The sequence below is a fragment of the Oncorhynchus keta genome, chromosome 2, assembly GCF_023373465.1.
Source record: "Oncorhynchus keta strain PuntledgeMale-10-30-2019 chromosome 2, Oket_V2, whole genome shotgun sequence".
Taxonomy (NCBI): domain Eukaryota; kingdom Metazoa; phylum Chordata; class Actinopteri; order Salmoniformes; family Salmonidae; genus Oncorhynchus; species Oncorhynchus keta.
Genome location: NC_068422.1, coordinates 64,854,529 through 64,870,046, shown reverse-complemented (window position 1 = coordinate 64,870,046; position 15,518 = coordinate 64,854,529). Strand labels below are relative to the sequence as shown.

The 15,518-nt window shown below is 45.0% G+C and overlaps 2 protein-coding genes across 6 annotated transcripts in view; one reads left to right on the top strand and one right to left on the bottom strand.

The window, feature by feature from the left end:
- Window positions 1–8,059, top strand: part of LOC118394145 (piezo-type mechanosensitive ion channel component 1) — a 72,273-nt gene extending 64,214 nt beyond the window's left edge. For 2 of the 3 annotated variants that reach the window (XM_052480554.1, XM_052480550.1), the window contains 16 exons: window positions 1,564–1,722; window positions 1,888–2,146; window positions 2,580–2,768; window positions 2,898–3,201; window positions 3,327–3,450; window positions 3,579–3,726; window positions 4,000–4,214; window positions 4,401–4,559; window positions 4,710–4,857; window positions 4,965–5,153; window positions 5,352–5,444; window positions 5,676–5,848; window positions 5,983–6,105; window positions 6,215–6,294; window positions 6,815–7,013; window positions 7,177–8,059. In XM_052480554.1, the coding sequence (XP_052336514.1) occupies window positions 1,564–1,722; window positions 1,888–2,146; window positions 2,580–2,768; window positions 2,898–3,201; window positions 3,327–3,450; window positions 3,579–3,726; window positions 4,000–4,214; window positions 4,401–4,559; window positions 4,710–4,857; window positions 4,965–5,153; window positions 5,352–5,444; window positions 5,676–5,848; window positions 5,983–6,105; window positions 6,215–6,294; window positions 6,815–7,013; window positions 7,177–7,441 (2,827 nt within the window). In that variant the 3' untranslated portion in view covers window positions 7,442–8,059. The remainder of the gene's footprint in view (window positions 1–1,563; window positions 1,723–1,887; window positions 2,147–2,579; window positions 2,769–2,897; window positions 3,202–3,326; window positions 3,451–3,578; window positions 3,727–3,999; window positions 4,215–4,400; window positions 4,560–4,709; window positions 4,858–4,964; window positions 5,154–5,351; window positions 5,445–5,675; window positions 5,849–5,982; window positions 6,106–6,214; window positions 6,295–6,814; window positions 7,014–7,176) is intronic. The other variant, XM_052480553.1, reaches the window with a different exon arrangement.
- Window positions 8,060–8,706: 647 nt separating this feature from the next.
- Window positions 8,707–15,384, bottom strand: LOC118358667 (cytoplasmic tRNA 2-thiolation protein 2-like). Of its 3 annotated transcripts, none has more exons than XM_035736611.2 (15): window positions 15,078–15,381; window positions 14,873–14,947; window positions 14,586–14,664; window positions 14,445–14,504; window positions 14,212–14,272; window positions 13,975–14,084; window positions 12,116–12,411; window positions 11,841–11,976; window positions 11,537–11,668; window positions 11,334–11,425; window positions 10,544–10,644; window positions 10,155–10,353; window positions 9,372–9,438; window positions 9,214–9,266; window positions 8,707–9,056 (listed from the first exon to the last, which is right to left on the bottom strand). In XM_035736611.2, exons 1-15 carry the CDS (start codon window positions 15,131–15,133, stop codon window positions 8,975–8,977), a joined length of 1,599 nt encoding a protein of 532 aa, XP_035592504.1. In that variant the 5' UTR covers window positions 15,134–15,381; the 3' UTR covers window positions 8,707–8,974. The 3 variants fall into 3 exon arrangements, 1 of the variants encoding a protein (XP_035592504.1); XR_008080255.1 differs by having other exon boundaries at window positions 9,027–9,056; window positions 9,372–10,010; window positions 15,078–15,383; XR_008080233.1 differs by having other exon boundaries at window positions 9,027–9,056; window positions 9,372–10,353; window positions 15,078–15,384.
- Window positions 15,385–15,518: the final 134 nt, after the last annotated feature.

Sequence of the window (15,518 nt, the reverse complement as noted above, 5' to 3'; positions counted from 1 at the left end):
TCACTGTAGTTTCCAAAACATCTTCAAGCTGTCAGGCATTCCCTTGGTGGCAAGAGCCTCTCGGTGGATGCTGCAGTGTACCCAAGTAGCATCGGGAGCAACTGCTTGCACGCGCGTTACCACTCCACTATGTCTCCCTGTCATGGCTTTTGCATCATCAGTACAGATACCAACACATATTGACCACCAAAGCCCATTTGATGTCACAAAGCTGTCCAGTACTTTAAAAATATCCTCTCCAGTTGTCCTGGTTTCCAGTGGTTTGCAGAAGAGGATGTCTTCCTTAATTGACCCCCCCATAAACGTAACGGACAAATACCAGGAGCTGTGCCAGGCCCGCCACATCTGTTGACTCATCCAGTTATAACGCATAGAATTCACTGGCTTGTATGCGAAGCAGTAGTTTTTTGGGGCCTTTTCCCCCGGCATTGTCCCAGCCATATCCATGGCAACAGGAAGAATAAAGTCCTCCACAAAAGCCACTTAGTAGCTCACCATAGAAGACGCTTCTAGCCCCTTATTAATGGCATCTCTTCGGCTGCATCAGATTCACAACTGTCAGTGTCCATACTAGCTGGGCTAACAACAAATGTAGATTTACTAATGCTAGCATTGGATGTGCTTGTGGAAGCAGAACAACTTGTGTTGTCGACAGGTGCAGGTGTAGTACTGCTGGTAGCAGCAGTAGAGCTGGTATGTGTCTCTATGAACGTGGGCCTTACTTTTTAAAACTATTTCTGAGCAAACGAAATGAGCATGAGCTCATTTGGCTACATACGGACCGTTGGTGGAATACCCACGAGAGAGTAACGGTTAATGTGATTGGATGTAAATTATTTGACTAGGCTACCTGTATTTGACATTGTGTTGTTATTTTGCTGAACACTAGATGGTTTAATTTTATTTTTGGCAGGGAAACAATGCTACTCAGGCGAGAGAGAAAAAACTCACCCAAATGTATAACCCCGTTGGAAAATATACATGGACTGTTTGAAACTGTGAAGAAAATAAACATTTAATTATTATTTTTATTTTTTAATGTTAATCACATTTTTATTTGGCGTAGCCCCGACGGCTTTGCGCGTACCCCAGTTTGGGAATACTTGATCTACACTGAACAAAAGTTTAAACGCAAAGTGTAAAATGTTGGTCCCATGTTTCATGAGCTGAAATAAAAGATCCCAGAAATGTTCCATGAGCACAAAAAGCTTATTTCCCTCAAAGTTTTGTGCACAAATTAGTTTACATCCCTGTCAGTGAGCATTTCTCCTTTGACAAGATAATCCATCCACATGACAGGTGTGGCATATCAAGAAGCTGATTAAACAGCATGGTCATTACACAGGTGCAACTTGTGCAGGGGACAATAAAATTTGCAGTTTTGTCACACAACACAATGCCACAAATTAGGGCCTAATACATTTATTTCAATTGACTGATTTCATCATATGAACTGTAACTCTGTAAAATCTTTGAAATTGTTGCATGTTGCATTTATATATTTGTTCAGTATATAATTCAGTCAGTGTTAAGTGTTTTGCTTACCTGTGTGTTATGTTGTAGTGGGTTGGAGCTGGAGGAGCTGAGCGAGCGTGAGCGTCACAGCGGCACCACCCTGTGTTGTTCAGAGCCCACTTTGGAGCTGCTGGGGGTGGAGCCAGAACCACAGCGCATGAGCCGCTACCGCCACTCCATGACTGCCAGCGAGATGCTCACTGACCGGTACTGACATACACCTTACAATGTTCCCAGAAGATCTCTACAGTTGACATGCTACAGACTCCAACTTCAAGCCTGATCGACTCAAGACTGCCAACTGTCCCCACGTGTGTATGTCCTGCATGTATGAACTGTACTGACCCCAATGTCTCTATACCTCTAACTCAGGCAGTTCTTTGTGAAGGAGCTGGTCCAGTGTAGGGAGTTCTACTCCTCTCAGAACCGCCTGCTGAAGCTGCAGTTTGCCCTGTACAACCTCCTGGCTGCCAACTCAGAGCTGGTGTGCTACTTCATCATCGTGCTCAACAACATGGTGACGGCCTCTGTCATCTCAGTGGTGCTGCCCATCCTCATCTTCCTCTGGGCCATGCTGGCCGTGCCACGCCCCACCAAGAAGTTCTGGATGACCGCTATTGTCTACACTGAGGTGGGTCGTTGTTGGTTTGAAAATGTTTATGTTTTATGGATTGTCATTGTTGCACCGATGTAGTATGGTAGTGCACACCTATGCAAGCCTGTTGAGACATGGTGAGCGTCTGCACCTGTGCAATGCTATCTTCTCCCTCCTCTTGCCTTCGTTGGCTAAAGTGGTGTAAACATGCGTAAGATGTGAAGTATGTCATGTGTAAGACTGTTTTTTATTGAACACCTGGTGTAAACCAACGGTAGAAACTAAATTGCATTCCAGATTTCCAGGCCTAATTTAGGGCTTTATTCCACTCTGTTCCCGTTCCAGGCTGTTAGCTTTTACAAAAATAAATACAAATAACATTTAACAGATGGTCATGTATTAGATACGTTTCTTTATGTTAAACTATGTTTCCCTCTGCATTGTTTTGGTTGGTTCCGGTTCTACTCAGGTCATGGTGGTGGTAAAGTACCTGTTCCAGTTTGGTTTCTTCCCGTGGAACAGTGTATATGAGCTCACGCTGAACGAGGACAAGCCTTTCTTCCCACCTCGTATCCTGGGCCTGGAGAAGACGGATAACTACATCCGCTATGATCTGCTGCAGCTGCTGGCGCTCTTCTTCCATCGCTCACTGCTACAGGTATACCAGCCCACCATTGAACTCTCAGCCGTGACTCTGTTGGCCTTGGCATTCATAATCATACATTTTTACCACAATATTTGGATTCAATACTCATAACGGTTTTGTTTCCTCACTGTCTCTCACCAGCGGTATGGCCTGTGGGACCAGGAATGTGCTCTGGAGGAGAAGCCCTCGCGGCCATCAAAGGAGGCCAACAAGAAGGAGGAAGGAGAAGGGGTGGAGGTCCTTGTCCATCCCAGCCCAGGACCCAGCCTCATGGACCTGGAGGATCTCAAACCGGACAAGAACCAGAAGGACGAACCAGAGCCTGAACCAGAGCCCAGCACCAGCGTAGCCCCTACCCCAGAGCCGCCCCCCAGCCTGCCTGTGGAGGGTCCCAAGAAGAAAGGCAGCATCATGCGCTTCCGCAAGAAAAAACAACTAAGCAAAGGTGAGTTAAAGAAACTAGCAGTAGAAGGGAGAATGAAGACGTTCATGAATTAAGGGCTTGTGTGTCCTTATGACTGCCCTCCTCCGAGTTACAGTGAAATGATTTGTATTCTGTTTGTATCCTAGAAGCCTTAGATATCAAGGCTGAGAAGAAGGAGCAGAAGAAGAAACAGAAGGGTAAGCGTAGAGAGGCAGCCAGTAAGAAGCTGATAGCAGTGGGAGAGAAGATCAAGCACTTCACCATCACCACGTAAGTACACAGAAGTCACTCACTGGAGAGCGCGTCAGACAATACAGACGTCACACATCAGTGGACCTCTATAATCTTGCCGTATTTGGGCATGAGACGGTGATTTGATTCCCCAATCCTCTTTGTAGTGTGCGGGATGTCTACAAGCCTTGTCACGAATTCATCAGTGACATTTTACATGCGCCGTACCGTGCTGCCACTGATGTCTACGCCCTCATGTTCCTCACTGACGTGGTGGATTTCATCATCATTGTCTTCGGTTTCTGGGCCTTTGGAGTGAGTACCGTTTACATGACTGCAATGAAATTCACTTTGTGTACGAGGCCACTCTTGGCCCACAACCTATTACTATACCTGCGCCTGCAAAATCTCTCAAACTTTTCAAACCGCTCAAAACAATTCCGATATTGAATTACTCATTGTTGTGTCACCACTTACATGTTATTCCGATTTAAACCATCAACACGCCATCTTTAGAAGCTCTGTGCTTGGTCACAGGACACTATAACAGCATTCTGTGGACTTAACGGTTCGCCCGTTGTGCCTCAGAAACACTCGGCCGCAGCAGACATTGCCTCCACGCTGTCAGAGGACCAGGTGCCCGAGGCCTTCCTGGTGATGTTGCTCATCCAGTTCAGCACCATGATCATCGACCGAGCCCTCTACCTCCGCAAGACCGTCCTGGGCAAGCTCATCTTCCAGATCATCCTGGTGTTCGGCATCCACCTCTGGATGTTCTTCATCCTGCCTGCTGTCACTGAGAGGTAAGGAAGAGGAAGGGGTGTCAGCAGAGTGATGCACCTCATTACATCTGGTCTATCTGGCCTAATCACCCTTAGGACGATATGTTTGTCTATCTTCGTGATGTTCGACAGTCCTTAAGCGGTGTGCCTATTGCATAATTTCTCTGAGGTGTGTACTGAGGTGTCTCCCTCTCTCTGTCCTCTCAGGATGTTCAGTCAAAACTCTGTGGCTCAGCTCTGGTACTTCTTCAAGTGTATCTACTTTGCCCTGTCGGCCTATCAGATCCGCTGTGGCTACCCCACCCGGATCCTGGGCAACTTCCTCACTAAGAAGTTCAACCACCTCAACCTCTTCCTCTTCCAAGGGTGAGTCTGTCCATTCATAATCTCCTACTCTGCCACACCATATAATATGTTTGTGTCAGGGAGTCTCCCTGTTCAGGGAGGTGACGGGATGAGGTTGGGTATTGGTACAGGGTGATATTGTCTGTCTGTCTGTCTGTCTGTCTGTCTCAGGTTCCGCTTGGTGCCTTTCCTGGTGGAGCTCCGGGCAGTGATGGACTGGGTATGGACTGACACCACTCTGTCCCTCTCCAACTGGATGTGTGTGGAAGACATCTACGCCAACATCTTCATCATCAAGTGCAGCCGTGAGACAGAGAAGGTACAAAGACCTCTAGGTTACAAATGCAGTTGATAAAATCCCTTGCCGTCTGTTGTAGTATGTGATTAGGCCAGCGGTTCTTACAGCTGGTTCCTCTTCATCCGCAGAAATACCCTCAGCCCAAAGGCCAGAAGAAGAAGAAGATAGTGAAGTATGGGATGGGAGGACTCATCATCTTCTTCCTCATCTGCATCATCTGGTTCCCGCTGCTCTTCATCTCATTGGTCAGATCGGTTGTGGGCGTGGTCAATCACCCTGTGGATGTCACAGTGACCGTCAAGCTAGGAGGATATGAGGTAATTACTGGGGGGAATTATAGTGAGCACAGTATACACTCTAAGGGCACCGGACCCATACTGCCCACGGTCATGTTCAACAGCAAGTCTAGTCCAGCACTAAAAATCAAGCAATGGAGAATCTATGGAAGATACATTTGATATGTGCTCATGTTAGAGTTGTAGGACCGAAACGTGAACCGTTGTCCCTCTCCACAGCCCTTGTTCACCATGAGTGTCCAGCAGCAGTCCATTCAGTCCTTCACTGAGGAGGACTACAACAAACTCACCACCAACTTCTATGACAATGCTGTACGTAATAATACCTCCAACTCTACTGTAAAGAGCTCAACTAATTTCCTTCCCTCGGGCGCCCTGTTTTAGAATAGAATTAAACAAATTGTGTACAACTGTGTGACTGTGAGTAACTTGATCCCTGTTGGAGGATGAATACAACAAACATGGACTTGAGCTCTGCTGCTCTCTATTTGCCTCTGCGGTAGGCAGTTCTAACTTCTGACTGTCTGCGTGTGTCCCCTGCAGAGGGCTATGCAGTTCATCACCCTCTACAGCTATGAGGACATAGTGACAGCTAAGATCGAGGGCAGCTCGGGGTCAGTGTGGAGGATCAGCCCACCCAGTCGACAGGAGGTGGTCAAGGAGCTGCTGGGCAGCCCTGTGGACATGACCCTACGCCTGGCCTGGACCTTCCAGAGGTCAGCTGGGTGTGGTGTGTGTGTGCATGGGTGTGTGTGCACCTGTATGCGTATGCTGCTGTTTGTGTGTGGTTTCAAGTAGTTGCCCTGTGGTTTTCTATATTTCAGATATTTGTGTCTGTCTCTTTCTTCAGGGACCTTGGCAAGGGCGGCACTGTGGAGCACACGTCTGACAAGTACTCCATCGATCTGGATCCAGGCAACCCGGTCAGAGCAGACCTGGCTTCACTGCTTGTGGGGAACCGCACAGACCCTGTGTATGTTCTGCTCTCCGTTCAAAGTCAAATGTAGTATTTACATTTCTGTTGTTTGAAATCCTGTCCTGAATTCTGTTTGACATGATCTGCACTGTTTTTTTTTAATCAGACGTGTGCCTCACATGTTCCCCAGCTATATCCGAGCACCGAACGGAGCCGAGGCCAAACCAGTCGACCAGCTGTATGAAGGTCAGAGCGGCTTTTATGTATAAACATCCTTCTTGCCATACAGTACTTGAAATATAGATGGGTTAGCTGACAACGTCACGAAAACCATGCACACGCTTCAAAGGGGCAGAAGGCAGTGTGTTGTGGTTCTGGATGGCCAGATACCTAGCAACAATGACAAGAAACTGCCCTGTGGTGAATCGTAAGTGGCTCGTTTCAGCTTGTTTGATATTGTTCTTGATACCATGTCATGTTTTGTCTGATGTCAACTAATATGGCAAAACTTTGCTAGCTGTGATGACTTATTTGACAGACAAGTGCTCATTGTTCAGCTTTCTTTCTTTTTTCAATAAACATTGGAGGCGATATATATAGTTGACATGTTGTCAACAATCTAAGCCAACTCCGTCTGTTTTGCCCCATAGTTGCACACGCATCGGTTATGTTGCTAGACAACCAACCCGTCTATAAGGAAGCTCAAAGCTGAAACATAGGCAGTCAGTCTGTGTTACTGTCTCTCTGACACCATGTTATGTTGCAGGTGACGAGGAGGGCTACCAGGATGTAACACTGTCTCTGATGAGGGACCGCTCTCTGAACAGCACCCGTGGGGCCCAGGAGTGGTGGGACATCAGCATCGCCGACTGTCCTCCGTCCACAGGGGCCTGCGGCGTCCTGCCCATGGTCATCTTCAACGACAAAGTCAGCCCCCCCAGCCTAGGTTTCCTGGCAGGATATGGGTAAGGATCTGTGCCTACCGGTCTTCTCAATGGTAGCCAAGTCCAGCTAATCTAATACACTAGATTTACATTCAAACTATTGAGTGGGAAATGACTGTATTTTGAATAGAAGAGAGGTCTATGTTCAATTATGCTCATTCATTACACTTGTTCCCCGTTGCAGGATCATGGGTCTGTACGTGTCTGTGGTGCTGGTGATCGGGAAGTTTGTGAGGGGCTTCTTCAGTGAGATCTCTCACTCCATTATGTTTGAGGAGCTGCCCTGTGTTAACCGTATCCTCAAGCTGTGCACAGACATCTTCCTGGTCAGGGAGACAGGAGAGCTAGAGCTGGAAGAGGAGCTCTACTCCAAACTTATCTTCCTCTACCGCTCACCAGAGACTATGATTAAGTGGACAAGAGACAAGCTATCAAGTGACAATCGCTAGCCCGCCCCCGGCTGTCCTGTCCCATCCAGAGCACCCCTGGTTGGGGCTGTCTCACACACAGGGGTGCCTCTACCTGGTCTTCTTCTAAAAGACCCAATGCTAGCTCCAGTGGGTCTAGTTTCACTGTGCACTAACCCCTTCTCTTAACCAGGGGGAAAGGGATGTTTTGTCTGTTTCTGTACACTAAAGAGTGCTATTTGCCTCTGCTGGTGGGCTGTACTGAGAAGACAGTGAGCCAGAGGCTGTGTGACGGCCAAGGGTCTGCTCCAGTGCCTGTCCCCTGGTTATGGAAGGATTGGCTAGGACTCTCCAATCAGAAGGGCAGGTTAGATGCTTTGCACTTTGCCCACAGACAAAAGCCAGGCTCCTCTTGTCATATTGCCTGTGTTCAAACAGAAAGATCGGCTTCTGAATGAGGTGTGATGGCCGGCTCGACCTACAGACACTACCCCTTAATGAAGAGCCAGGCCACCAGACAGGTCAGAGGCTGGATCCTCACTACGCTGACCAGCACAGTGTGGACTAATGCAGCGCCAAAGGAGCCAATTTGAGAGAAAAAGGACCCAAAGTAGGGTGTTTGTATCTCATCAAAACATTATTAGATCATATTCAGCCAAATCTCAGAATCTTACTCAAACGGTTTACAAATTGAAACACTTCAGTTGGGAGAAAAGCTAACTTTGTACATTGCAACAAGTTACAGGCTTATTGATGGCAAGACTTGAATCTTACAATTTTTTACAAGTGTAAAATATAATGTGGTTAAATGAGAGTATAGCGACACTGTACAGAGTAAAGACTGAAGCATACAAAATGTCTCCATGCTGGACTAACGCATAAGGCAACATTAGCCCCATTTCTAGAAAACGTTGTGCTAGAGTAGTTCGACAAATTGTGCCACTATACAGGAAACACATCTACCATTGTGCCTTAAAATATTTTTTTTCTGAATTATTACAATATGGTTCAACCATTGCTTGAGTAGTTGCCAATATGCATAAATCTATATGCAAAAACGTAAAACCAAAGCCTTTCCTAACTTTAATAAACATGTGTTTTACTTTATTGCCATATGTTTGCTCTCATTTTCAGAGAACCTGTGTGATGCTGATGGGAGTTCTAATGTAGAACCATGTAGGTTGTTGCTATGGGATCTCTGTTGTGGAAGAATAATCATTTCTATTTCCAATATAATGTGATTCAGCTCCTAAACCAATGAAAATATTGTTCAGCTGTACAAATAAATGATCCTTCTCATTCCTGACATGGAAAAACAAATTGTTTCAGCATCATATATTCAATTCATTAGTTAGACCTGAATCAATGTTAGATTCACCACCAAGCAGTGCCTTGTACAAATAATTTTGGGTGCAGTTAAGATTGATTTAAACTGTCTATAGTTGTCTTATAGACAAATAATTAATAAACTGACTGAAAATAAATAAGAAAAGCAATTGGTATTAGTTTATATTGTGACAAATAGCCTTGGCTGTAGAGTTGCCAAGGGAACAGTGTCACTGCAGTGTCCAGTCACTATGACCCATTGACCCTCGGGATGGCTTCATCCTCTTCCTCATCTAGCAGGAACTCACTGATCTCCTCCCTCATCTGAGACCTAGACAAGTCCATAAAGAGAAGTAACAAGGTAAATAGAAGGATGTGCAATTCTACTGGTAATAGCTCAATATTCTATGCAGACATTATGGGGAAATTAAAAATAGCTTTCACAAGTTTTTCTTGTTTTTGAGTAGAGAATGTAGTTTTAATCTCACCGTCTCCTCTCAGCCTCTGACAGTATGTACTGGGGAAGGGCATCTAATGCAGTCTGTAGAACAGAGAAAGGCCATGGTTCACATTGTCCTGCTATAGTCTTTGTAAAGATTATCTTGGTCATGTTTAGGAGTAATGTGAAGTGATGGATGTCCCTTACCATGTCTTTGATGGTCAGTCTACAACTGTAACACAACAGGCTTTTAAGATCCACTGTCTCTGGCTCCCTGAAAGAACACACAGTATTCTATTCATTCAATAGGATCAACATCCCAAATTAAACACAGCCTCTTATTGTACAAGCTGTTGCTTGGCACTTCACCCTAAAATGTAAACACGTGAATATACACAGAGTGTTCAAAAGATGAACAACACCTGCTCTTTCCATGACTGACTGAGCAGGTGAAAGCTACGACCCCTTAATGGTGTCACTTGTTAAATCCACTTCAAATCAGTGGAGATGAAGGGGAGGAGGCAGGTTAAAGAAGGATTTTTAAGGCTTGAGACATGTGTTGTGTATGTGTGCCATTCAAAGGCTGAATGGGCACGACTAGATTTCAGTGCCTTTGAACGGGGTATGGTAGTAGGTGCCAGGCGCAACGGTTTGTGTCAAGAACTGCACCGCTGCTGGGTTCTAACTGAACAGTTCCCCGTGTGTATCAAGAATGGTCCACCGCCCAAAGGACATCCAGGCAACTTGACAACTGTGGGAAGTATTGGAGTCAACATGGGCCAGCATCCCTGTGGAACACTTTTGACACCTTGTAGAGTCCATGCCCCCCAACGAAGTGAGGCTGTTCTGAGGGCAAAAGGGGGAGGGGTGCAATGCAATATTAGGAAGGTGTTATTGTTTTGTACACTCAGTGTACATAATCCAGCTGTACAGTAATGCAAACATTGGAGACGTATACATTGGGGACAGGAGACATGAATGCCTACTGACTTAGCAGAGGAGCAGCAGCCCCCCTCTCCAGTCTCACAGCTCTGACTCTGGCCCCCTCCAGAGGAGTGGCCCTGGCCTGCCGAGGAGGCTGGAGGCGACCCTGGAGCTGCTGCAGTACCAGGGGTGAACTCAGGGCCTGGGCCCCGCCTCTGAGACAGCTGCTCTGAGATCAGTGTGGCCTGGTAGGCAGAGAACTCCTCTACAGTACAGGGGGAGGCAGAGAGGGGAGGGGGGGATAGGTAGAGATAAGAGATATTTACGTGATTAGGGTATTACAATTTAAATGAAAAATACAACTTGTTTCAGTACAAAATGACATGTATTTTTATTTAGTGAGTACAGTACATTTCCGTGTGATGCCATCTTAGCACATTGGCAGTGTGACTCACCTAGTTTAGTGTCCATGGCACAGACACACAGTAGGCACTTAGCAGAGAGTTGTGTGTTGGTGTTCTGAGGGAGACATGCTGTGTGGAGCTTCTCACTGGTCCTGGAGGACAACCATCACAGGTGTTCAATACCAAAATCCTCAAACATTATCAACAGCTTTCTTCACACGGGTCTAGATACATAACAGGCTCACTTAAGATTGATATAGTATCCTTCTTTTAACAAAATCGCCTTTCAGCTGTTGGTTCCACTTTTCTGGTCTCTGTTATTTACTTAACAAATAAGGAACACTCAAAATGTGCACTTACAAATCATAACAATTTTGATCAAAATACAGCTGTAGACAGAAGTCAAAGATCAAACATACAACTGGTGTCTCTCCTGAATTCTGCCCCGAACAAAAGGATCTCCTATGTCAAACCTTGCATGTGCAGCTAAAAGAACAAGATATTCTCAACTGAGAACCTGTCTCAGCAGTATGCAAATCTGCCCTTGTTTCAGAGAAAAACAGACGCTGTCTCTCTGTGTCTCGCCATCACCCTCGGTCCCTTCTCTCACAGACGCCGGGCTGTGGGTTTTGGCAGAGAGCTAGACACAGACCGAGGCCTCAATATTCAGCTATACAGTGAGCATAAGTACAATGGCATGTAAGCAAATTAATAACAACAATCAATGGTAAAATCAACTTTAACCCTACACAACCACTATTTTCTTTACAAATAATGCACCATATAGAAGTCGCTCTTACAACTGGTTCCTAGTGTGCCTTCTTGTGCTACCCATCCTCACCTGTAGATTGTGCTGACAGTAGAGGGGAAGTCCGTCTGGAGTTTGGTGACAAAGCTCTCTGTCAAGCGCTGGATGCTGGCCTTGTCTTGTGCCTGGAAGAGGCGGTGAGAAACTCTTAAAATACTCTTGAGAAGAATACTGGCTGGGCACACAGTGCCACCCTGGATAGCAATGGTAGTAATCAGAACACAGTCGACTCTCACCTTAGAGTCCAGGCCAGGGATGAAGACCGAGGGGATGTCAAACATTCTGTTGTAATAGGCTATTTCTTTAGAGGAGTAGTCCCTCATGGGTCTGACAATGACCACGTCTCCGTGGCGAGGATCTGAGAAGCCCTGTGAAATCGCAACATTTCAAAATGACACAGCTGCTGCTGCCAGAGCTCAATACACAATGTATGCCTATGTGGGGTAATGCTACGTTGATGCTTTTGAACGCTACTTTAAATATTGCAACGGAGGGGCATAAACATCATGTTCACTATTTTACAGGTCTTTTTCCCCTCACCGTGTCCGTTGCCAGCGATGCCCCTCGCCCCAGAGAGATGTTGCTGAGCAGTTTGATGGCCAGGCGGGAGCAGCTGTCCCCCATCATCACTTTGGTGTAGCCCTGCGTCCTCGCTGTGTGGAGAATCAGGTGCTGCCTGGACAAAGGCACACGTTACACCTGTCAGAAATGGCCTTTACACAAACTAGACCTTCAGAAGCATTTCATACATGTTCATCCCCCATATGCTTGGATATGTAAAATGCATGTCTCAGAGATACTGTCTAATCTCTCACCTCAGTGTATGTAGCAAATCCTCTTTGGCTGTCGGCGTCCTCACAGAGGCAAACAGTCTCTGAAGGGCTTGGGTGTGTTCAGGGGTGATGGGGCTGGTTACTCCATTCTGGACCTCCTGCATGCTCAGATTGGAGAGGTGACTCTGGGCATTCTCCACAGAGAGGTCTGGGTGCTGGTTCTGGTTCTTCCTGGTCGGGATGAAGTGGTCAACAGCAGCTTTATAACTCGACCCAGTCTGAGGTTTTCCCGTTGCCGAGGATCCTGCCTCTAGCACGGAGCTGGGGAGACTGAGTACCTGAAACACCATGGGAAGAGAAAGACAATAAGACATGATGGTGCAACCATATGTTCTAAATCAGTGGTTCCCAAACTTTTTATAGTCCCGTACCCCTTCAAAACATTCAACCTCCAGCTGCGTACCCCCTCTAGCACCAGGGTCCTCGCACTCTCAAATCATTGTACACCTCCCACACACACACTATACGATACATTTATTATACATAAGAGTGTGCATGAGTTTGTCACAACCCGGTTCGTGGGAAGTGACAAAGAGCTCTTACAACTGCTTGCACGCTCGTTACCTCTCCACTATGTGTCATGGCTTTTGCACCATCAGTACAGATACCAACATGAGCAGCAGCTACGTTTGTCTACATACGGACCGTTAGTGGAATTCCCGTGAGAGAGTTACGGTTAATGTGATTGGATGTTAATTATTTGACTAGGCTATCTGTATTTGACATTGTGTCATTTTTTCGCTGAACACTAGATGGTTTAATTTTATTTTTGGCAGTGAAACAAGGCTACTCAGGCGAGGGGGGGAAAAAAACACCCAAATGTATAGCCCCGTTGGAAAATATACATAGACTGTATGAAAATGAAGATGAAGTTTTTACAAAACAAAAAACTTGGGGAATACCTGCTCTAAATAATGACAAGCTATAATATAGTGAGTGACCTTTGAAAGTATTAAGCCCCCTTGACTTTTTATGTTACAGCCTTAATCTAAAATTTATTAAATTGTTTTTTCTTTTCTTCTCATCAATCTACAGTGTAGATTCTACACACAATACCCCATAATATGACAAAGCGAAAATAGGCTTTAAAATTTTTGCAAATGTATATATATATTTTAAAAAATGAAATATTACATTTACATAAGTATTCAGACCCTTTACTCAGTACTTTGTTTAAGCACCTTTGGCAGTGATTTACAGCAGAGTCTTCCTGGGTATGATGCTACAAGCTTGGCACACCAAGCTCTGTCAGGTTGGATGGGGAGCATCGCTACACAGCGGTTTTCAAGTCTCTCCAGAGATGTTAGATCAGGTTCAAGTCTGGGCTCTGGCTCGGCCACCTAAGGACATTCAGAGACTTGTCCCGAAACCACTCCTGTGTTGTCTTGGCTGTGCGCTTAGGGTCATTGTTCTGTTGGAAGGTGAACCTTCGCCCTAGTCTGAGGCCCTGAGCAGGTTTTCATCAAGGATCTCCGTACTTTGCTCCGTTCATCTTTTTTATTTTACCATTATATAACTAGGCAAGTCAGTTAAATTCTCATTTACAATGACGGCATCGATTATGTAAATAAAGTACCTGTTTTTTTACATTTGCAAAAATACCTAAAAACCTGTTTTTGCTTTGTCATTATGGGATATTGTGTGTAGATTGCTGAGGATTTTTATTTTTTTTTTACACATTTTTGAATAAGGCTCTAACGTAACAAAATGTGGAAAACGTCAAGGGGTCTGAATACTTTCCGAAGGCACTGTACATATTTAATTCCAATGATCAAAGCTCAGTCTCACATCCTAGACAGAAGTACAAAAAAAAAATTCTGACCCCTCTTTTGGCAGCTCACCTGCTCTAGGTGGACTATGTGGTAATGGTAATTAGTGGCTCTGAAAACTGACTCCAGTTGAGCCACTGCCCTCTTCCGCTCTTCCATGCTTTGACCACTGGCACCGCCCTCTGTCAAGATACAGTAATAGACAATCATCACACATGAGCTAGTCTAATGGGCCAAAACCACCTGCTTAGTGACAAAATGAATAAATACATAATTGCCAAAGAGCAGCGATGATCATCTGTGCATTACCATCTATGTAGATAATTCCGGGGACAAATCTCAACTTCTTGGGTGCGTCTCGACTCAAACCCTGAGAGAAGAAAATTGTTAATTTTCACTCAAAAAACAAAAAAAACGTTTGAAACCCTTAATAATTTGAAGACACTGTTAATGAGTTACATCTAAAATGTCAGCCCTGTGATATTTCAGTAATTGCAACATACAGTGTGACTACACATCTAGGAAGACATTGACCCAACTACCTCTTGAACCTGTGACAGCATGGAGCTAGAGGCTGGCCCTCCAGACACTGCAAGAAGAACCTACAATAGAGAAACAATGCCAACTCAGTTGTTTGATTTATGTAAGACGTTACAAACATGTTAGAGATGGATATTCAATACCTTCTCTCCAGGGAAAATGACCCGGTTCTTTCCCAGCATGGCCCGGAACTTGTGTATGAAGTACTCCTTGAAGCAGCCCCTGGCCAGAAGACATACCCAAATAAATGCATTACTTTTCAGCTTGGGTAGCTTAGCTACAAAGAGCATATGTGCTGACAATGAGAGCAAAAAATACACAACTAAGTATAAATTAGCACTAATATTTGCAGTACATTCTGTGGGATCAGTTCTTGAGACAAATACATCTAGTTTGTGATAATTGAACTTATTTTTGCAAGTAACGTTACCTGCAAAATGCATCTCCAGCTCGGATGATCAATACAGTTGTATTTTCTTTGCATTTGACACACCTCTTGGAGACACTGCGATAAAAAAAAACAATATTGTGAGCAGTTGCTACAGCAGACAAAACTACGCTAAGGTTAGCTACATTAGCTTGACTGCAGCTAAAGCAACTGGGTAATCTAGCTGTTAAATGGGCAAATAGTTTACCGTGGGGTCACTCTGTGATCTAGCTGTCCATTGTATTCCTCATCAACCTGGCACATGGTCGAGTTGAGCGAGTTATGTGGAGCTCTAATTTATTGTAACTTGCTAGCTAACAATTGCAGAATGTGGTTGTAACAGAGTTTTCGGTTCAAGCTTGCCTGCGAGCCAGTTAAAACTATGTGAGCAGATACCAGAGTTTTTCGAAACTCTATTTAGCAAGAGAAATTCATTAGATTCGTTTAGCTATTTCGAGATGTATTTAATTCAGCCTATTTCTTATAGCTGGTAAAAGGCTCGTGCTGGAATAACAACATAGCGCATTTTGATGACGTAATATATTATTTCCATAGTCATGTGAAGAGCGTTTTGTGGTTGGATCACTGTTCTTTTTGTGGATGTATCACATTAATCAATGTTGCAACACATATTTAAAATAGAAAACTA

Excerpts from the sequence above, each read along its gene's own strand:
- LOC118358667 (XM_035736611.2), bottom strand. The coding sequence starts at position 15,133 with ATGTGCCAGGTTGATGAGGAATACAATGGACAGCTAGATCACAGAGTG. Across the intron at positions 14,085-14,211 it reads CGGAATTATCTACATAGATG|AGGGCGGTGCCAGTGGTCAA; the intron begins GTAATGCACAGA and ends GTATCTTGACAG. Across the intron at positions 11,669-11,840 it reads CATCGCTGGCAACGGACACG|GGCTTCTCAGATCCTCGCCA; the intron begins GTGAGGGGAAAA and ends GCGATTTCACAG.